At 39.4% G+C, this 24,023-nt stretch overlaps 2 protein-coding genes across 2 annotated transcripts in view; both read right to left on the bottom strand.

The window, feature by feature from the left end:
* Positions 1-22,689, bottom strand: part of PPM1L (protein phosphatase, Mg2+/Mn2+ dependent 1L) — an 89,029-nt gene extending 66,340 nt beyond the window's left edge. Inside the window, exon 1 of the mRNA XM_053459550.1 lies at positions 21,783-22,689. Coding sequence (XP_053315525.1) covers positions 21,783-22,181 — 399 coding nt within the window. The 5' untranslated portion in view covers positions 22,182-22,689. The remainder of the gene's footprint in view (positions 1-21,782) is intronic.
* Positions 1-24,023, bottom strand: part of SPTSSB (serine palmitoyltransferase small subunit B) — a 221,912-nt gene that overhangs the window by 146,691 nt on the left and 51,198 nt on the right. The window lies entirely within an intron of this gene.

Genomic DNA, 24,023 nt, shown 5'->3' with positions numbered 1-24,023 from the left:
TTATACTTAAAGAAAGTATGTAGTACACATAGGGGGAAAGCAGAGACTGAGATAAAGACATGCACATATGCCATAACTGGAAATATTCTAGGGTAGGCTACCCAGAGCTTCCATTCCATGGCTTTGTATAGAGGTGGGATTGCGATTTAGGAACTGGTTTTAGAGCAGGGGCAAGTAGATTAGGATTAAGCAGAACCTTGTTGGGGAGAGTGTGTGGTGACATGTTGCGTCCCTGTCTGGAGAAAGAAAAAGACAACCAGGAGACTCGGGGAAGCAGAATTTTAACGAGAGAATGGAAAAGGACCCTACAGTCACTGGCACTTCTGCTTTAGCCAGGGTTCATTGCCACAAAATATGTGATGTATGTTGAAGGTGATCGTCATATAAATGGTTTTGATTCACAGATCCTCCCGTTAAAGATGATACCAGCTAGGTTGCCTTTAAAGAATTTGACAACCGGCTGCAATCAATAGGGAGCAGTGCGGATTATGTTTATGTTTATGCTGTGTTTGAAGTTTTTTAAGCAGCAAATATGTATGATATATAATCAGCCACAGACACTGAAAAAATGACTTTATGGCACAATTAGAGGAAGTCAGCCCATGTGACCAAAGAGATACCTGCTTTACAATGTGGCAAATATGTCTCAAAAGTATTTGCGGACGTTTGGCCAATGTAAAGACAAGCTCAAATCTGTCTGCACTTTCTATTATTACTAACTATGAAGAATCCAATAAAGTGCTTACTACAGGAAATGTACCAGCCTCAGGAACTAACCTTTCTCTAGCTAAATCAATTACCGCGAGCAGAGCTGCTCTCCGTAGAATGTACGACAAGCGCAATGTCCCTTACAAGCGGCTGTTTGCTCCGATCCAGCTTTAAGGATGAAGACTTCAATCCATTGCAAAGTGTTTCTTTTTCTGCTTCATTGTTCCTTGATGTAAGAATCCTGTTATTTTAAGTTCCAAAATGATACTTTTAGCACCCAATAATTGACCTTGCAAAAACCTGCTGTAGACCTCAAGTTGTTAAATGCAAGAAATCAGTGATGCTAGTGTTAAATAGATATCTCACAGTCAAGGTTTTCACACTAGTGATTATACTGACTTCAATATGTATCCTTCTCGCACATAGAAAGAGTCCAGGATTCAGTATTTGCCCATATACGCATTAATGTAAAATATATGGATAACAGAGAGGTAAAAAGCACAGAAAACACCTGCAAAAATAGGGCTGATAATGTTTAGTCCATAGGGCAAGCGGAGTTAGGAAGACATGGTAATACTGTGGCCCCCAATGCATTTTCAGACAGCCTCCACTATGCACACATGGTTCTGTTTATGTCCTTTTCTTTTTCTTTAGACTGATTGTAAGCTCTTTTGAGCAGGACTTTTCTATGTTTCTGTTAGTGTAAATGTTGTGTCCGCTTTGCCCATTGTAGAATATAATGGCGCTGTATTAAATAATATTAAAAATAATAGAGGTGCTAAGCCGCTCTTTATTATCGGAGATGTACAGTGAGCTATGAGCTTAAATGATATGAAAATAAGCTTTCTTTTATGCAGCAGAAAGTGCATGTTATGTAATTAAGACTAGAAGAAGCAGCCTGGAATACATTCTCTTCACATCTGCAGGACCCAAATCAGGGTCTAAGGTTTGCAGAATATAGTCTTTGTCAATCAAACAGGGCAAACATACGCGCGTCTCCATCTCTAATATCTATGCAAACAACAAACCAATCTCATGAGACATATGCATGGTAATCAAGCAATCTAATTAACCAATGTGATTACATAATAATTAATATGCAAAATGTTTTAATGAGTCAATATTTTTATCGTACATCTCCATATCAGTCTCATACATGATATGGTATGCTAAGTTGTGTGTCACTGTAATCAGAAGGCTCCAAAACCTTACGTTAGTTTACCATAAGATGCTGGTGAAATGTACATTAGTGAGTGGACAGAAACTATTTGCATGACGATGTATGGTTATGTTGGCATCAACAGATAATAAAAGCATGGGGTTCAAGAAATTCAAGAACATAATAGTAAAAAGCGAACCAATCGTCAGGAAGACGCCATCAGTCGCTCAGACTTTCGCCAGAATTTGTCTATGTACATAATCTCTTATGTGGAGCTTTCAAAGTTTTTAAACATTTCAGCAATGTGATGGAGTCATGTATGTTCAATGTTCAAATCCTGAGCTACCAGACATACTTAAACCAATGCTTCCAAGCAATACAAATCTTTGCTGCTCCTCTACCCCAATTTTACACATTATTTTGATTAAAAAACGCAATTCTGCAAGGCGACAACTTTAAATACCATATTTACATTTCCAGGACCTCAGAATGTTTGGTCGGTATGAGTGTATCCAGCGGTATCTTCTGGCCTAAGCCGACTAGGCCTAGAGCGGTAGGTCAAGGGAGATGTTGGTCACCCGCCACAAAATTGGGGCACAGATTGACTAGAGACTTTCTCCGGAATATGACAATCACTGAAATAATAAAAATTATTTATTTATACGGGACTCTTCTCGCAATTGAGCATGGCCCCAAGGTAATAAATAAAAGTGAAAGGGAAAATTAGTGTGACAGTTGATTTGCCACCTGCACAGCTTTTAAGATCATTAAAAATGTATCAAAAGTATTTATAGATTATGCTTTTTATGCCCCAAAGTATAATTGTACCAGAGAGGGTCAGTTCAAATGACAGGGACTATTTAATTTTTCCAGCTGGTCCACCACTGGTCCGCAGAGCTCCGGACTCCTGATGATGATTCTGTACCATAAATTAAAACTTCATAAAAAAAAAAAATAATAGTAATAATAGTAAAAAGACAGCATTCATGTTACATTGGTTACAAATCTTATTGGGAAGAAACTTTGCCAAGAAAGACTTTTTAATACACCTAGGACTGTGCTTTGACTGAACTGTTAAGTGGATTTGCTACCATTAATGAAATACTGTGATTAAATATTGTAATGTTTTAGGAAAGGGTTTACTGAAACTACATTTATACGTTTATGTATATTTTTTTTTTAACAGGAAACGTACGTGTCAGGTATTTCACATGCTCCATAATGTTAGAATTTAGTGTCAGACACAGCATTTTTATTAATAGTAATGGATATTGGATTAATGCAATTTGACATGTTAATTTCAGCAAGATAACTCAGTATGTGTTGCTGACACTCTTGTTTGAATAATAAAACGATGTAATGATAGAGAGGATTGCCAATGAAAATCAGCCACGGTACTTTTGCCTACGGTGCTTCATTATTATTTTTTTTAATAACTATTCACAAATACCTGAGGTAAGGTAGAACTCACAGAATGCCCCCAAGTACTCCCTGCGTGGCTGATGTTCTAAACCCAGTAAATGCCCCAAAAAATAACAGAATAAAAAAAAAAGTTTATAAAAATAACCCCTACTCACAGGATCAAGGTAAAACTATAAATAATATGCAAACAGGGATACGTTTGGCTAAGCCCCTCATGGTAAACAAAAGTTAGATGCATGACCAGATGGGCACCACTTAAACATTCTGTGGGGACGTAGCAGTTATCACTTGGTTCTGGCTTTTGTTCTTCTCCTGACTTCAAGCTAAGTATCAGGCATGCTAAGTCCTCACATAAGTCTACCCATACTATGTATTAGCCGGGCTTGGGATGGCATGCAATGAATGCAATGGCATATAATTTTATTTGAGACTGTCTATATTTAGAATTTCTTACATTTATTAACATCAATTATATAGATATAACAGGAGACACAGAAATGTCCCTGTTGGTAGTAGTTTTCTGTCCTTTTATTTTCAACGCATCCTGGACAGTCTGGATGTTGTTTGCAGGAATAGGGGTTAATAGTCCTGTTAAACGGATCAGAGGATCTCTCCTGACTGGCCCATTGTTAATAGAGGTCTTTGCTTTTGCAACATAGACCTCAAGCACAACTCATGTGGCCATCAACATATCATGGCATCTGCTTCAATATATCATAAGGTTGCTGGACATGTAAGGTAGGTTGATTCAAATGCTCTCAGCAATTTTCATAGACAAAAGTGGGAAGTAGAATGGCCACTATTGAAGAGCTCAGGGACTTGCAACATGCACTATCATGGGATGCTGTCAGGACCCTGGTAAGCAGGTCGGGTAGGAGCCCAGTAGCAGGGGATACAAGGGGTTCTGTTTGCACCCCACGATGCATGATGGTAAGTGATGTGGTACGGACAGGCGAAACAACACACGGCACAACAGAATACGAGGAAAGGTACTGTATTGATGTAGGATATCACCAGCAAGAAAAGGCAGTAGTCTCTATGCAGGATGCCCACTGGCAGGGCTGACGGTTATGGAGGCCCACTGGGTGGGCTGACGGGAATGGTGGCCCACTGGGTGAGCTGACGGCAGGAAGCCCACTGGCAGGGCTGACGGGTACGGAGGCCCACTGGGTGGGCTGACGGCAGGAAGCCCACTGGCAGGGCTGACTGGTACGGAGGCCCACTGGGTGAGCTGACGGCAGGAAGCCCACTGGCAGGGCTGACTGGTACGGAGGCCCACTGGGTGAGCTGACGGCAGGAAGCCCACTGGCAGGGCTGACTGGTACGGAGGCCCACTGGGTGAGCTGACGGCAGGAAGCCACTGGCAGGGCTGACTGGTACGGAGGCCCACTGGGTGGGCTGACTGGTACGGAGGCCCACTGGGTGGGCTGACGGCAAGAAGCCCACTGGCAGGGCTGACGGGTACGCCACTAGTGGCCACTAGTGGAAGCAGCAGGACATTACAGCAAAATAAATCATCCATGGTCCAGGCTAGTAGGGTGGAACCCTGACAGATGCCAACTTTCCTACATGCCAGTTAAACAGTGGAGTTTATTTGAAAAGTGCATAAAAATCACACTTTCTCCGGAATCAATGTCAGACCAAAAACCAATTGTTGTGGCTTTCATGAAATGGATTTCAGCTGCACACAAGCTGCACACAAGCCTTAAATGACCATGCACAAAGCCAAGTGCCAGCTGGAATGGTGCAAATCTTGCCTCCATCTTAAAAATGACACTGGATTTAGCAGACACTAGAAGAAGGCTACCTGCCTGACTGTATTATGCGATCAATAACATTTAGTGGAGGTAGAATTGCAGCTTGGTGCCATTTCTCATGGTTTGAGCTAGACTAGTCACGGTATAGTGATACTACGGCATGCAATGGGGATTCTGTGCTACCAACTATGTGACAAACGTTTAGGGAAGGTCCTTTCCTGTTTCAGCATGACAATGCCTCAGGGAACAGTGAGGTCCATAAAGAAATGTATGTTGGAAGAATTTGACTGGTCTGCACAGTGCCCTGTCCTCAACCCCATTGAACACTTGAACTGGGTTGCTGACTGCCTCACAGGCCTAATTGCCTCCCATCAGTACCCAACTTTACAAATCCATAGAGCAATGTTCATACATCTAGTGGAAAGCCTTCTCAGAAGAGCGGAGGTTGGGCTGGTATAGCAGCAAAGAGAGGACTAAGTCCATATGAAGTGGTCGACGAGCAGGTGATCACATACTTTTGACCATGTAGTATTAAACCGTATCAAGGCAAATTCAGCCTTGCAGATACATTTGCTCATTCTAACTTACCCACACAAATTATCAATATAGCGGTGTGTTGTTCCTTATTTTTTTAACCAGTAACACATACAAAAATGACCTGTTACCTTAAAAATAAATAACAAGAACAAGAGAATTCTATCACTGTTTAGGACTAATTGTGCTTTTATAAAGAAGCGATGAATTTATTTATGTTGGTTTGAAGGGTGCCTTTTTGAGCATTTCGTAAAATAATGTAACAATATTTCCAATAGGATACACTCTTGCACTCGAATGATGGGGTGAGCTATTTCCCTCAAGGGTTCATAAATTGCTTTCAACTTAATTAACTATTAATATGAAGAAGAAAAAAAACAGGGATCCATCTGCAACGCTTTTACTGACCTGTCAATATTACGTTGTCTGTGTAATCTGCATGCCTTGTGTTTCTGTTTAAGTGAAATAATGAAAAAATCATGAGGATGTTAGTCAATTCAGCACAACTGATGTAAGATCTATAGTGTGAAGGTTCTGAGATAGATAGGAAAATGTTCTCTTTTTATTAACAAGAAAAATATAATACCATGTAATAGTCTATTTTATTGAGTCCTCAAAGGCCATAAATTTCAATGTTTTCAGATTTCTCTAATCGCTACCTGAGATGGGAAATGCTTAAACAAAAACGGTAAGGAGAACACATCTACCCAACCACCAAAAGTTTGTCAACCATAGATAAGGTAGACATAGCGCATTTCAGAAGTTAATGGTATATAGTTGAAAACAACCTTGACGTTATTTGATAGGAAAACACATTGACCATTACTGTGTATTAGGATCTGTAAAGCTTAGCTGTTTCACATGCATGAACGTGAAATGGCAGGTGAGCGTGGCTGTAGGTGGTGGACCTGCCGTGATGTAATGAGGGCTTTGAGAAATGACACGATTCTGTTTCTAGGCAACTGTAGCATTTCAATAATCTTTTAAACAAAATGTTTAAGAGCATTAAGGAGAAAAACAAAATAACAAATAGATTTGTACTATTCTCCACATGATTGAGAACTTATCTGGGGATATTATAAGAGGCCTCCTATGTGGAACAGCACTATGTGTTACACCTTCAAATGTTCACTAGTGCTACCTGAGATATGCAAGCCCTCTTACACACTAATCGCATGCACACCATATATAACAAACATAGTCGCGACATAGTCTTTTTGTTGTTCTTGGTATCATTTTGTTAAAAACATAATTTATCTGTACTTAAGATGAACATGAGTTTTTTGCAAGTGAGGTACGAGTTTTCATATTATATGTGGTTTGCGTGTTATCAGTGTATGAAAGGTTTTAAAGGGACACAACACCTCCAAACGTTTGGTCAATAGCTCAGCTTCTTTGCATACTAATGAATCGTATGGCACTACTGGACCATTGTTGAGCTCTTGCGCCATTATTACCCTTCTCACCCCACTTGAGACCATACATGTGTCTTCTGTAGAAAATACCCTTTTTGCGGAAAGCATAGCGTGCAAGCATTCCACCGATTTCATTTCCAACGATCTGCTGCATTCTTTTATATTGTTCATAAAAGACTATTTATAAAAGAATAGGATTATCCCACTTTTTTAATAGTAAGTTTTATTTAACAAAGCACAACAACCTGTCTGCGGAATTAAAATCTGACGGTACTTAATATACAGTACATAAAAGGCTTACGAGAAGAAACTGCTGTAATTAGTCACAAAGCTTCGGTGCTAGTCTCACAGCTGAAGACTTGTGCCTATAAATACACACTACATTCTAAATAAATGGAAATTCACTTTCATCACGCTTCGGTGCTGATTTAAATTCACAGTCATGCATGTATATCTACAAATATGGGAAATTGAATTATATTCATATCACTAACAACTTCTGCATGACTTGAAACAATATTTTCATATCTTAACCCAGTGTGCGAAATAACCAACCGTATCTTTTCCTTACATGTTGATGCATAAAGATGTGTGGAAATATATGGAGAAATAGGCCTTACACTAGCAGTTGTTGGACTGTCTCGGCTGGCTGGTGGGAGTTGTAATCCAAAAAGAGCATATTTTGCGTGTTGGTTTGGAGATTCCAAAAACTAGGAGGCTACCTAATGGAGAAAGTTGAAATCAAATGGAACAGAGACATTAAGGGGTCATTTTAAAAGGTCAGGAAGCCATTTTGCCTGGACTACCTGAAAAGATTTACCTGTGTGTGGCAATGAATTTAATTTTCACTCTGATACGAGTGACTCTTATGGCACGAACTTCATTTAATTGCAAATCACAATTTCCCCCTGGCTAAGGCAGACCACAGAAAATCTATAATGAGGCCTGTAGTTATCAGAAGAAACACTCTCTGGCCTTAAGCAGTTCTCTTAGACTCGCAGGTAGAAAGCACAGAAATTCATTATATATACAAAAAAAAAGGTTTCTCGGTCATAACTACTTTTCTAAGACATTGCAGCATTTGGAATTTTTAAAAATCGTTATGGTTTATGCTTTAGGCCTCTGACCACCAGATCTACTCAAATTTTAGACACATGCTGCTTGCTGCCTGTGATACGGGAAAACATCTCACTTCTATAAAAGAAATGCATGTTGGTTTAGGTCTCTTTTTCACGCCATACATACATATATATATATTTATATATGTTTTCGAGTCTTCCAGCAGAATACTGTATGGATAACTGTATCGCAGTTTAGCAGTTGTAGCACGTATTCGGATTGTCTGGTTGGAGATGTCAGCTGCTCACATAGCTGTGAAGCAGATGAGGTCGGAAAGATGGAAGGAATTTGAAAGCAAAATCGTCGATCGCTACCTTGTGCATTGCGATTGGTCCTTCACACCAGCACACATCGAGAAGTCATTACAGCTTTCATGCGCAGACCAAACTGTTTATTAGAACTTTTTATATTAGCGCTTGTTCATGCTTTATGGCTGGGGAAAGGATGGGTTCGCTGCAGCGATTGTACCTTAACCCTGATCTGGCTGTGTCCACACGGGGTAATTGGCTGTAACTCTCCAGGGCATATGTCTCAGCATAGACATACAGACATCAGAATACTCTTACATTTTCTTCGCCCTCCATTAAAGTGATGCAGAGAGACCCTAAAATCTAAAACTAATTGGTAAAATTAAGTTGATCGAGACTCTTCTCAATTCAGCAGCTGAACTCAGAGTCTAAAAACTCCTGCGGCATGTTCAGACTTTGTCAGGTTTTGCTGCGGAGTTGGAATAGACTTGCAGTCATCATGATGATGCACGGCTTTGAGGAACAACCAAATCTTACCCAAGTAGCGATGTTCCTTCTAACCAGTCTATGCGCCCACATATGGTTTGGAACAAGTGCACAAAGGAAATGTGCGCAGAAAAGGGTTCTAACCTTTCCTGGTAGGCAGCCTGCACTGAGGCCCGCCATCCAATAATAAGTGTGGCCGCGCAGCCAATCCACTTGCCTTCATAAAAGATTTGTGCCAACTGAAGCACAGATCTCCTCTCACTGTGCATCTGCTGGTCAGCACAGCGCCAGATATGATGTCATATCCAGTGATGTCATATATATATATGGTATCTATTAGTTCAGTCAATGAGAATTTACATTAAGAATTAAACATTAAGAATTAAACATACTTACAACATTCCAGAACCTTAGTCCAAGCATTCTGATCCTGCTCGTTTAGCATGCACAGTAATATTTTGCTTGTGCTGTACATGACAACTCAACAGTTTATCAAGGCTCTACATTTAACAAATGTGAATTATTATGGCTAATGAAGTACTTGTCTGCACAGTGCTTTCCTGGTATGGAGTCACAGACCGCTCTGACTTTCTTGTGTGGATGTAGGCATCTCTGTTAAATGTCTGGGTGGGAACCTCTTCCAAACAAAAAAGTGGTTCTAAACATATAGTACTTATTCTGCATTTTGTCAAGTCAAAACCTGTTCTCCTACAAACATAATTAAGCCCTCTGGTTATGAGAAGATGCTAAAATAGTGATCCTTCCAAACGACGCTACACTTTGAAAACTTGCAGGGACGTGAAACGATATTCATGTTGAGATGCATACTGTTAAGAAGTTCTTCGTTTTCTTTCTTTGGACATTTTTAGATAAACAATGTTTTACAAAGGGTTACGATGAGATTGATCATTGATTATGGTACAATTGCAGTTTCCAAGAAGCAATCAGCCATATGCCTATCCCATGCATGTTTAAATACTACTTCTTTTAACAACCTCCATCTCCGTAAAAAACAAATCTTCATTGCGTTAAACCTCTCACCCTTTGGTTTTAGACGATGGCCTCTTGTTTTAACATTTTTGCTCTGAAAAATCCCTTTAAATATTTCAATGTTTTTATTGCATCCAATGTTTTTATCCAATCTGTAAGCCAAGCTATCGATATTGAGATATTTAGTCTTTCCTCATAATTTGTATCCTGCAAACCATTCACCATTTTAGCAGCCCTCTTCTGGGCTCTCTCACATGTCAATATCCTTCTGGAGATGGGGTCTCCAGAGCTGCGCACAATACTCCAAGCAAGGTCTGGCAAAGAGATCTGTAAAGCAGGAGAACCAGTTCTTTTCTGCTAGGTGGAAACATTAGATTTACACCAAATAGATATTTGCTGGTTTGACTGAAAATTTGCAGAGCTGCGTAAATTATCAGAGTAAGACGCACAGTGTGGTGAGAGGCTTCCGATAAATCACACAACGATCTTGTACCAGGAAGCTACAATCTGGATGCATCGTAATTGAGGGCAACTGGCCGGGAGTTTATCTCTCAAGCTGTCACATTAGGAAGCTCTCTCCTAGATTATATCCAGATAGGCTTTTAGCTCTACACAATTTGCATGACATTAACACGTCTACTGGTGTCCGATGATTGTCCCATGCTTTTGATTAAAATCATAACCCTCTTGTGTATGATAAATATCACAATTTAAATACTCTTGAGCATGTGGCGCCCTAAACCACACTCTCAGCCAACCTTCATTAAAGACACACACTGGCTGAGGGTATAAGAGATTATGTGTTAATTGAAGAGACACCCCAATGTCCTATGTAGCCTTACTAATGAGTATTGCCTATTATCAGGGATTATAGTTCAACACCTTCTGGGGGACATTCTCCACACTGCTGTAATATGGGAACATTTACACATTACGGGGCTAGTACAGTTACTAAAGAAAAGTCAATATAGAAACAATAGCAAACAGCACCAACACAAGCGTCAAGCTTGTAAAATACATTACATTCAGTAACACCCCTGAGACTTCACTTGTAAGAACTGATATATTTGTTTTAGCGAGTAAGAAAACCAGTAAAATGTAAATGCCGTCATCATCAGCGATATATAGCCTATAAATGGGTATTGTCACATTCCAGATTATCCTTCTGGATGATTCCTACACACATATAAAAGCATTTAAATAATGTTTCCCCCCCCCCCATTGCATTGAATTATTAATAGACGCTGTACTGCAGTTAGAAGTCATGTAAGGAAGTTTTACTTTAGTGAGAAGGTGGTAGATAAATGGAATAGCCAACCATTATGAGTGGTAGAGGCTAATAGATTAAACAAGAATGGGATAGGCATTAAGCTATCCAGAATCTAAAACAAGACCAAGGACAGATTAAGGTCTGAGCACTACATCAGGAAAGGGTAGACTAGATGGACTGAAAGGTTCTTATGTTTCTATGTTCTTTGCTGTGTTACAGGAGCTGCCATCTTGCTGCCCCCCATTCAGATAATTTTACAGAAGAATTGCACCCTCCAGTGGTAGAGGCGCATATCTAGTAAACCAATGCAGACAGTGTCCAAGGAGTGCGTTATAATCCCCTATTTTAGTAGACTGTAGGATTTAAACATAATCTTCACTTGGGTATCATGGATAATTATTGAAAAGTTGAAAGATGTTTTTTGGTTCAATTCTGGTTTTATCTCATATGTGACAATTTTAATTCTGAACCCTACATAAACTGTGCATGGGCTTGTTTTATTATGGGGGGTCCATGAGGGCCATATGTATATTTTTTTTTACGTTTTTTTTGTGCCTTATCGCATATAACATTCTTACGTATCACTAATCTAGGCTATATGTATCAGTCGGAAATCTGTTGAGTCTGTACCCTTTCGTAGATTTGTATACTCTGTATAAATGTCTTTTGATTTTAGAGAGAACATATTTCAAAGCACTACAAAGTGTTTCTTGTAATTGGTTGGCAACATACAACACATTATTACCAGTTTACAAGCCAGAACAACCTGAGATTTTTGCCGCTCGTAAAACAAACTAAAGAAAACAGAGCATTATAGATGCGTTATGACTTTGGCATTTAAACACAAGAAAAATAAATAAATTTGCTCTACAAAGTGCGGTTTGACTACCTCCCCTTTGATGGCAGACCTCTCCCTTTTAAAGTTATTTAATCTTGAGTAACCAGTTCCAAAATGGCTTATGAATTACACAGATGCCCATAAAACCAACAACGTAATTCTGTCAAATAACTACTTGCTCAGTAAACCTCCACCGTAAATAATCACAATTGTGTTTGAAACAAAAAACACAATATTCTCACCTGCAGAGCTTTTCCTCGGCTACGTCCTATGGCTTCTGGATCTTCTGTATGAACACTAAGAGACTCTGTTGTGGGACAGACACAAGCGCCTTGACACACAGTGGCAATCCCTGACCATCACGGCCGGAGAAGCGGAGAAAAACATAATTTACCTAGCCATATTTTTTAAAATTTTCAATTTCAAAAATAACTTGAATGCCACGACATTCCCAAGAACACAACTGCATGCGCGTCATATTTCTGTGGAAAGAGTAATCTGGTGTCACTCTCTTTGGTATCCAAGTACATTATCCCTGTGCTCGTGAGATGTTGTCACGGGATGCCACCCATAACATGTTATTCTGAGACTTTATATTGTCCTGGAAAGTATTTGCTTGGAACATTTGTTAAGATTGAGACACTATCCAAATCAGTCCACAACTCGTGGTCACCCAGACTGTTGACCAGGACAAACTGTGACCAAATGCTCTATAGATATCACCCCTGTCTTTACAAGGTCCAAATCACATGCCCCCAACGCAACACTTACTTATCCCTTATAATTACTTTGCTGGAATCTAACGTGTTAGTTGGCAGGGCTCTTCTTTCTAATAATATGTGTTTATTTATATGTCGGCAATTATAGCGATGATGAAATTTTAATAAAAAAGTAACTGCCTTTTGTAACATGGTTACAAACTTTGGATACTTTCTATGCAAAATGCAAGTCCCTATGAGGGGAATACAACATCTAATTAGATAAGCCAAACTGGAGACATGTACATCTACTCGGAACTTTCTGTTGTTAAACTCTTGCAGAACCAACCGCATTTGTGATACATGGTTAGTAACTTGGCTCCAGAAACCTCAACAAGCATCTTATACATGGTGGCACCGTAAGGTCCTTTCTTTTTTCTGTAGTCTAGCGGGGCCGCCAATATGATCCTAAGCCAGGTCCCCTATCTGCAGCGGAAGTCTTGTGGTTTGTACACACAAGACTCCCATTAAACAGAATAGCCTCGCGTTTACAGGTGAATCCATAGGCATAATATCTGATTGCTTGTTTTCAGTAGCTACTCATCGATAAAGCATGCAGCCTAACATGCCTGCCAGACTCCATGCTAATGCATCGTGGAAAGAGAAAAAGTAAAAGAGACAGCATGTAAAGAGTTAAAAGACTGAACCCTGCAGCCCTGTTCACCCTTAGTGAGAATGATAGTGATGGAAGTTGTAACCCTCAAAATGGGTACACAAGCGATATCAAAGGGTTGATATGCATGTGGAAATTTGTATTTTCTAACTATATTTTGATTCGTTAGTTATTAAACTTAACCCTTCTTATCTGTCAAGCCTGATTATGATGTAGTATCTGCAGGTATGTACAAGCACATCCATTGGTAATTTACTACTTTAAGCTGGATGGGCAAATAGTTTCAGTTACTTGATTAGGTTCTGTATTAATGGGAAATATATATATATATATATATATATATATATATATATATATACACACATACACACATACATACATACACATATTATTATTATTGATAAAAAACGTGGTGACTGCTTACAATAATTTGTGGATAAATATATATATATAGACACACACGTTCATATCTATATATAAAAAAAAAATTAAATTGATGCTTGCAGTGTGATGTTTGCTGATGTTACGTTTGATGTCTTGATACACCTGTGTAAATTAATATTTTTGTTTTGCTTTTCCAGCAAATAATATGTATCAAAGATATAGTTACGTTCATATATTTAAAAGTTACATATTATTGGATAAGATGCCAACCGTTTGAAAGTGACCGTGAATGTGGTGTTGTAACACATAATTCTATGGAACAAAACAAGCCCTCGCACACACACACACACTATAGGACCAAAAGTATGTGGAGGTCTGATCATCACACCTATATGAGCTTGTTGGACATCCCAATGCTAATCCTGGACTATAATCTCCACTCTTTTGGGAATGCCACAAGATTTTGGAGTATGTCAGTGGGAATTTGTGCCCATTCAGTCAAAAGAGGTCAGGCACTGATGTTGGATGAGAAGGCCTGGCTCGCCATGTATTGCAATTCATACCAAAGGTGTTCAACGGGTTCAGGCCACTTGACTTCCTCCTCACCAAACTCATCATATCATGTCCTTATGGGTCTTGCCTTGGTCATGGGAGCACCATAACGCTGGAACAGGAAAGGGCCTTCCTCAAACTAGTGTCACAATGTTGGAAGCATACGATTGTCTAAAATGTCTTTGTATGATGTAGTATTAATATTACCTTTCACTTGGACCTAACCCAAACCCTGAAAAACAGCCCAAGACCATTATCCCTCCACTATGCTGTACTGTAGGTAGCTTTCTTCTGGCATCTGCCACACCTAGATTTGTCCAGTGCTGGTGTGCTTTACACCACTCCAGCCGACACTTGGCATTTTTCATGGTGCTTGTGTGCAGCTGCTTGGCTATGAAAACCCATTCCATGAAGTTCCCAAATCACAGTGCTTGTGCTGAGGTTGCTTCCAGAGGCAGTTTGGAACTGCTACACAGGACAGGTGATTTTTTATGCGCTACTCCCTTTGGCAGCCCCACTCTGTGAGTGTGCTTTGTAGCAGAAAATTCCACTTCATAATGATAGCACCTACAGTGGACTGGGGCAGATCTTGCAGAGCAGAAAAATCACTGACTTGTGGCAAAGGTGGCATCACATGACCCATATGATCCTGTGCCACATCCTGGTGGCATCCTATGACCCCTGTGATCCCGTGCCTATGCTTAACTTTATCCACCTATTAGCAATAGGTATAGCTGAAACACATACGTTTACTAATTAGGACCGGTTTCTACACACTCATATAGAGTGTATATAAAGGCTTGGAAAAGCCTATAGCTCATTGTTATGGGGAACTGAATGAACTTCGCTGCAGCAGAATATACTGCCAATCACATTAGCAGAGGTGTCAGACTCTTGAATCAGAATGGAGATTTAATGCTTTGCAAATAACTATGTGACGAACAAGTGAGTTTTTAGATCTAACCACTATTTTAGAAGGAAACAAGTGTATTATAGTTTTCATGCAAAATACTAGATTCTGAAGTTGTTGTACTTATGTTGATACAAAGCACAGCTTCTCCATCTTCAGACTCTTTCTCTAGACGACATAATGATCCCACCCTTTACATGGATCATGCCCCATCTTTTTATGTTTCCACTCGTTTACCGATGGCAATTTTCATTTGAGAATTTAAAACACCCTGCAATTTCAAAAGCAGAAACAGTATTCTTGTATTAAAATGGTCCGTACAAGAACCCCATTATTTTTCACTCTAAGCACAAAGATAAAGTAATTGCATGATTTCTATGGCGATCAAAAGCAACTACCTTTCGGTTATTGTACCGTACGGGTAGGAAGTCAACTCAATATAATGCTAAGAGCCTTTCTTCTGAGATTAAAATAAATGAAGATATAAAAATGATGCCGAAATGCTATTTCATTAAGCTATACTTTTTTATCTTTTCATCAAAACAGTTTTAAGATTGAATATTTCACTCCCTGCAGAAACAGTAAATGAGTCTTTGATTATGACAGATTCCGCTCGAGGTGGTAACATTATCAAATGATCTTTGCAAATGGGATTCTCATGACCCAGAGCAGAAGATGCTGTGTTTTATCCTAGAATGCGTCTCTATAATGCCTATAGCATAGTTATGCATTAAATACGGAATGTTTTACTAACATAACGCTGTTAGAACATAATGCACTGCTGTGTGATACTGGACCTCACGATAATGAAGCTAGTAGCATGTGTCAGAAAATAAAAGAATAGAAGTTAAAAAGTCATAGATGTTTTGTAGGGTTTAAGAAACTACATTCCAATTCTTCACGGATTAGTATAAAAGCAGATCATAGAAGAGTGTGGTTTATTAATTTCAAAATTTTAAGTCAGCCGTGTACACTTGTTGTATATATATAGAGACTTTGTGATCATAAAGGATTTTAATACTAAGAGTAAAGGATATTAAATTGCATCAAGTATGCTATATTTAAAACAGGATTGAAGTGCCGTCATACCAATGCAAACAAGAAATAGATTGTAAGCTTTTAAGGGTAAGAATTGTAATTTTAATGTTGTTAATTTCACTGTCCTTCTATTGTAATAGAGCTCCGGAATCTGCTGACACTGTATACATAAATATAATGTAATGTATCTAAACGTTGTAGAGGCTAATCCAGTGTGGGAATATAGACATGCATGTGGATAGGTATATGGCTATTCTGGATCTAAGACATGACCAAGGACAGAGTCTCTACATCACGCAAAGTAGATGGGCCAAATGGTTCTTATTTGCCATCAAAATCTATGAAAATCTGCACATAAATGGCCCAACTCACCTAAAAATAATCAAACATTAATTGTCCTTCAAGTCACCTTCAGCAGAGGCACGCGGGACTTATTTTCCAAGTGCTCATCAATTCCAAAATACACCCAATACAAGCTTAAATAGCTATACCCTTAAACAGATTTCATTATTTAAAAGATTGAGATTTACTGTGATGATGGTGACCTTATGAAGGTGAGCAAGTCTTTAACATTCTACCGGGTTACATGTAATCTTTGTGACATGGAGAAATATTAGAAAAATCATGTGAATATGGGGTCACTGGTATGAACAGATCAGAAGAAAGCTCCGATATTAATGAGACAATAACACACATGGCAATGCATTGTGATACGATGAGTTTGAGATTTTTTTTGGGGGGGGGAGTGAATATGAGCTATTTCTCTCTAATGAATGTCTCTAGAGAAGACTAAACCCAATTCCTTCACATTACAGTGATATTTCCCCAGTGTTTCGATAGCTATGGCCTCAGCTCTGATGTTTGTAAAGCTGTGTCCTCCTGTTTTCCAGGAAGGCACCCGACTGATGTCTTGCAGCAGCTGAACGAGAGCAGTCACGCCACAGCACAACAGCACAAACATAAATCAATAAAGGGCTTTGCTGCTTTCTCCTTGATAAACAGTTCTGAATGTGAGGTCATTTGATAATACAAACTACGTTCTCGCCATTGTTTCAAGAGGCCGATTAAATACAAAAAAAAAAAAAAGATGATTTACAGCAGTTATGAGAATTAAGTCTTGCGCCTTCTAACCTATTTATTAATCCAAATCATGAATATCTAAATGCAAATATACCGGTGTGTGTATATATATTATTCCATATACATTTGTATATACAATATATATATATATATATATATATACACACGAGTATCCCATACATATTTGTGTATGTATATATAGAAGCTCCCAGAGCAGGTCTGAATATTAGAAGCTAAAAAAAAAAACAAGACATAAGAGCTTGCTTTTATTTTCAGAAATAATACACAGGATCCAAAATAAATACCAAGCACTTCTTCCGCCACAAAATCAATGTTTAACTTTTCGCTTCAGTTAACATTTATCTATGCAAGCCAAATATAAAGAATTTTTCCCTCTGTCCTTCTTCACCCAAACTCCAGAAACTTACCGCGTACCACTGTCTGGGTCTTAAGAGTAACATTGGCCATCAACATACATTTACCAAGCTAAAGCCAAATGAAGTCATATTTGTTGAAATACTAATGCTTTCAATTCCCTTTTTCAGCCCTGCGTTTTTAGACGTATGTTTCGCAGACGCGGGTCGGCATTTTAAGTAGACTCTTGTAAGATCCTTTTCTAACATAATGATGAGGATCAGTCTGAGCGCTTATAAAATGAGAGCATTCTGGAACAGTGGTTATTTTATTTCCCAACAACCTAAAGTGGCTTGTTAAAGTGAGAAGTGTTTCTACTTTAAACTTCTAGATCATTACATTGATAGGAAACCCAGGCACAAAATGTAGAAAAGAAAAAAACAAGAAGGTACATGGGCCAATGCCAGCTACAAATGGTAGTGTGGGCAGATGTAGTTCGGTCATCACAATGGTTTCTGACATCACCTATCCACCTTGGAAAAAGATTTCCAGAAATAAGTAGAGTGTCTCAGGTTGACTTCAAAAAGTTATATTTTAGGGATAAGGGACACAAACACGCCTTGATGTGCGTTGTGTCTCTCAGAAATGCCACTTTTTCACTTTATTGGTGGCTGCTGCCTGGCAGTAACAACGTGCAAGCTTAGACATTGAAGGAAGGCAGTTGCAATGCATTCGGCTTTAATAGCGGGGCACAAAACCGAACCATACAAGCAGCCATCCATACCAATGGCATTCTAGCCTGAACTAAAGGGGTGAAGGTACAAACTTCTGTAATGACTTATTATATCTCTATAAAAGGAACAAAAACGTCAAACAAAAAATATGTCTACCCTGCATGGATATGATATGAGAATGGATAGACATAACACTGGAATTGTCAAAATGATGGCGCGCCTTTATCTCAATTCAACAAAAACAAATGGGTGGGTATAAAGTACACTGCAGCTTTAAGGATTGAAAACTGGATTAGATGTTAAGACCTTTTCATATATATATATATATATATATATATATATATATATATATATATATATATATATATATATATATTTTAACACAAATATGGTAGAGTACTAGAAAAGAGGCAGAAAGAACATAAGTTCAAAACCGGGCACTCAGCTCAAGGGGTGTTGCTATGGTTTCTTCAAAATATATCGACCATTGTTCGTCAATGCTTTGGATACTTAGGGCTGCTAACCTTTCCGAGAACATAAAAATAACACCGTTGGGCAAACATCAAGCCTATTTTAAATCGATGCCGGCTACCTGTAGGATACAAAGCCGGGGGACAACCCTACAGAGAAAACAACAACCACCTTTGAAAACATGTCATTGGTTTTATCCTGCAAAGATGAAGAAGCGTTGATTATGACAGCAGATAAGAATCAACTGACTACATTTTCTATTTCAAAGTCTTAGACTTCTTAATCCGTGAGATAGCTCTTTGTACATTCCAAGGAATCTAGCAATTCCACTGGGCGACTTTCTCTTGTATCTATAACCCTTTCGGTACAGTGCCGTTTGTCCCTTAGTCTTCAACTATGGAAGCCAAAGCCATATCCTCTTCCTATTATTTACATCTTTCATTGTCTGCAAATAAAATCCCTTTCTTAATGAACATTATTGAGCTGTTACACGTTACAGAAAACGCAGTTGACAGAAGCAAGCCAAGGGTCTTTGCTTTCAAGATATGTTTTCATTCCGGATGATCCCATGATCCGAGATATTTATACCCTCAGACAGGCGAGTGCCCAGCATTTTTATGCCTTTTTCTATCCAGTGACATGTCCTCTACTGAGATCCCAGGACTCTCTACTAAAATTAGACATTTTCTGCTTGTACACAGTTGGTTTCCATGACCTGGATACTGAGATCCCATGACAGGTCTATTATTATGGTACAATAGCTTATAAACAATGCAAAGATTTGCAAGAGATGTGATGCGTTGTGACAGCTCCCTTAGACTCCCTTTTCATAAAAATTTTTAATAAAAAGATTGTATACCGACTTTTAATGATTTCATAGTTATTTTCCTCATTTCATAGAAAAGGGTGCGTTTACAACACAAGGATGTATTTACATTGAAGAACATAGTATCTGTCCATATGCTTTTAAGAACTGCTCGGCAGTTTCGAAAATATTTGAGACAAAACATTTTAGACTTGAGGTGGAACCATCATATCTGAGATAAACCCAGAAGTGAATCCAGCACTGAAAGCGAATGCTGTTAACAGAAATGATGCTACGAGAAAGATTTACTAAAGGGTGATAGAGGAGAATTATCTCCCTTGGTTAGCTCTTCAGACTACCAGTGCAGGTTCTCTCTCTATTTCATCATCGCTTACTAAATTCTACCTTGCGTCTGCATGCAATAAAGGGCTCCAAAAGATATGTTCACACTTGTTCACCTACGGAGAACCTTTATACCTGGTTATGAAAGACAAATGCTCCTTGTGCTCAAGTGCATAGTAAAAAACGTTAATAATAAAATGCTTAAGCACTTAGGACAAAATGCACTTCTACTAACAAGAGAAGTGAATTTGAATCCCTTGGAGAACTAATAAGCTGCACTTATATAGTCAAGGTGACACCTAATAAACAAATAGATAACATCCATGAAAATTAGAATGCTTCTGGAGCATAGGTCTCACAATGCTGTGAGTTTCCCATGCATAAGTAAATGCCGAAGAAATAACTAAACTGCGTGCCAGTATGATTTATCTGCTCATGTGAACACACTGTTAATTGCAATGGATCTGAAATAATTACCCTCAAGACACCACAAAGGAAGCTTTTGTCAGTCCCAGAAATATGATGAGAAGGTACCGGTGATACCCTTAGACTACCAGCACACAGTGGAGTGCTGAACAATCAAGGGTTAAACAAGCAGAAGCTTGAAGCGATGGATGGCTATCAAGATTCTATGATGTCAAGAAAGTTGATTAAATAGTCATAATAATATGACTAAAAACGATAAATAAACTAAACTAGAGCCTAAATGACTTAGGAGAACTCAGACTAATACAAATTAGAGCTGTTTGGTTTAAGGACATTTGACTGCCAAAAGTGACCACTCTTAGTCAAGGAGTAGAATACCAACCCCCACACCAATGAAGCACCCAGGCATTCAAAACGTATTGATATATAAGAAAATGGATTTCTTCAGAACACTTTTTGTGGAATGTATAATGTAATGGATTTTTAGCGTGAATGAGGTGGGGGTTGTGGTGAAGGGCAGAGGGACATTGACAGGATAATCATCAGGAGAACCAAGGAAGGTGACACAGAGGAAGTAGTGAAGGGTGAGTTTGGGAAGAGAATGGTTAATTCTGCTAATCTGGTTAGATGTAGTCAAAACAGTTAAATATAATTTCACGTATTACAATAAAACACCATTTTAACCTTTGTAATAATTTTTGGTTATATTATTTCTGTATATATAACAGACTGATTAAGAAAATAACAAAAAAAGTTTTTTTTTTTCAAAAATAAAAATTCAGTTTACAAGTTTACATGTACAAGTCCTGTGAGTTTTATGTGTGTGTGTAGATTTACACACATATACATACAAGATATGCACAATGTGGTGTGTATGTAAACACATGCATGAGGAGTAATTCCATCATTGCTTGATTGACCTCTATGATACTTCCAGTGATACCCCACAGACCCCACATCCATGTAACCCACTAGGAATTGTTACAGAGTAAGAAGTAGTTGAAATGTTTTACATTTCTGGTACACATTTCTGGTAATCAATGTGGTAACATCTGTTCACCTCATCTGCATCTCTTCCAAATGCAACATACACAATAAAAAGGGTGAGCAAATGATTGGTGTGTTCACACATCGGTCTTCAGTGCTATTCTCTTCAATGACACTATTTACAAGAGTGAGCATCTGAGACCTTCTTTATAACACACACACACATATACATACATACACACATACACACACACATATACATACATATATAAGTCCTCGCATAGCTCATCCATCTGCACAGATCCATGACCCATGTATGCAGTGCCAACCTTGCCTCCCACTACCCTCCCACGGTACAGCAGGTCAATGTATAGATACATACTTCTCCTCCATGCCCATCGAAGATGCCAAAGATAGACGGGTGACTCTTGTTGACCAGGTCTGTGATGATCTCGAAGCGGTCCTCCATGTGGTCTCTCCTGCCTTGGATGGAGTAGACGGCTACATTGTTACTCTTGAACTCCCATGTCTTGGAGAACTCAGCCTCCAGCACATCGAGCCCCCCGAGCCGGTCGTTCTGCATGATCTCAGCCACCTTCCCCTTAACCATCTGCACGGCGTCCCGGCTGGACTTCACGATCGTCTTCACCTCGTCGGTGTGGAAGAAATAACTCCACAGGGCCAGGCTGATGCACAGCAGGAACAGGGTCTCCGGTCTGAGTAAGAAGTAGCGCATGATCCTACCCAGGAGAGACAGCAAAGTCATGGTATCCTCTATCATTTATGTCCCTGGGATCGTTGGGAAGGAGGTACAGGCCGGCAGCAGGAGGAGGGGGATCAGTGCATGGCACACCGTGTGACCCCTGCCCGAACTCCTCCCAGGGGGGTCAACCCTGCAGCACCTGAGACAAAGGGGCACAATCAGTGCCAGCAGGGGATTAGCATGGGAAGGAGGGAGCTGCTTACTAGGCAGAGGGGAGCAACGGCGGGGTCCCCAGTCACACTTTAGGGGAGAATAGCAGAGCCTGTCCAAACACTTCGCCTGTATCCCTTCAGCACCCTGCGAGAGCTGTCACAAGGTGCAGGCACCGGCTGTTCTGTACGTCTCTTCTACACTGGAGCCTTCCATCCAGGGAGGAGGGGAGTCCCTCTCAGCCTGTACTATTCACCCTTAATAGGCACGTGTCTGGCTTTGTCTGCAGCACAGCACGGGGTAAGAGAAGGAAGTGCTGTGACACAGGCTTTGTCACAGCCATTATACGGCGAGCTGCACAATAATCACACAGTTGTGTGCCTTCCCTATTGATAGTATACATTTGGTACATCCCGTCACAAGCAGAAACACTGCAAGCGAGGAGGGCCATAAATGATCAGATGTCGAGAAACGGTTACACTGAGGAGGGTTTTAGTGGAGCACCGTAGTGACGGTCGTCTAACCTCTGCAAACGCTTATGTTCATCGGTATAACACAATAACTAATCGTTATAAAAGGCCAGGCTTTTTATTTCGTCTCCTCATGGATCTGGTAGTCAGGGTTTCTAACTATAATGCGAGTTATGAGCTTTGCTAATAAAACCAGTTTGAAAGATCATGTGATATCGCAAACTTTTATTAAAAAACTGTTACTGTGTTTGTTTTTTTTTACAAATATATACTTTTTTTAGGGAAAAGCTACACTTTGATGGGACACGCTATAAATATGGAAGAAGAGCAGTCCCTTTAGGTTTCTATTGCACCCCTTGTGAAAATACACGGGGGGGCGGGGTGCAGAATGTGTGAAAAGAGAACCCATTGATTTCAATGAGAGCACTTCTCTGTCACTGACTGGCTGCTTCAAGCAGCCAATCAGTGGCAGGAATTATCAAACCATGGTAAAAGAGGGTAGCTCCAGATTGGGTAAGAATGCGTATTAATATACTCTCAACGTACTTTAATGGACTGTCAGGGGCAATAAACTTCAATGTTCTAGAAAATAACAATGATGATTTTTCCAGATATTGGGATAAAAATGTCAATATATGTGATTAGGTAAGACGCCGTCACTAAAGAAGTGACTGGAGTAATAAATAAGTCTACATTACTCCTACTTCAGTGGCATGTGATGTAAAATTGGAGCAGCGTAGTAGCTTCTTGTTTATGCTACAGTCATTTGTTGGTGTTAAAGAGTTAATTTGTCACTGCCATACTGAAATATATATATGTAAATAGGTATTGATGACAGGTGCACTAATATCTACACTGCCGGAAGGTCTTGCCCTTGAGCTGACTTTGGCGTTCTTTATTGCTTGAAAATACAGACGAATATATGCAAGTATTGAAGATTCAATGTTGCTGTGTCTTAGTTATACAAAATATACATATATGTCCGTACATATTCTATACAAATGATATATTTATGTAATGTCATTTATTATTTTGCATGGTGTCTGTTCTCATGAACTTTGAGCCTTGGGCAGCACAATATGTTGAAAGGTAGTGCTATTTTATTATTATTATTATTCAGGGGCGTAACTAGAAACCATAGGGCCCCTGTGTGTAAATTACTCCGGGGCCCCCCAGCTTCAACATGCAGCATGTCTCACAGGGCCACCTTTGCCCCAAGCAGCATATCAGAGCCATCCTA

This window comes from Spea bombifrons, chromosome 3, assembly GCF_027358695.1.
Source record: "Spea bombifrons isolate aSpeBom1 chromosome 3, aSpeBom1.2.pri, whole genome shotgun sequence".
Lineage (NCBI taxonomy): Eukaryota > Metazoa > Chordata > Amphibia > Anura > Pelobatidae > Spea > Spea bombifrons.
Note: the sequence above shows the minus strand (reverse complement) of the source record. Positions and strands in the feature narration are given on the sequence as shown.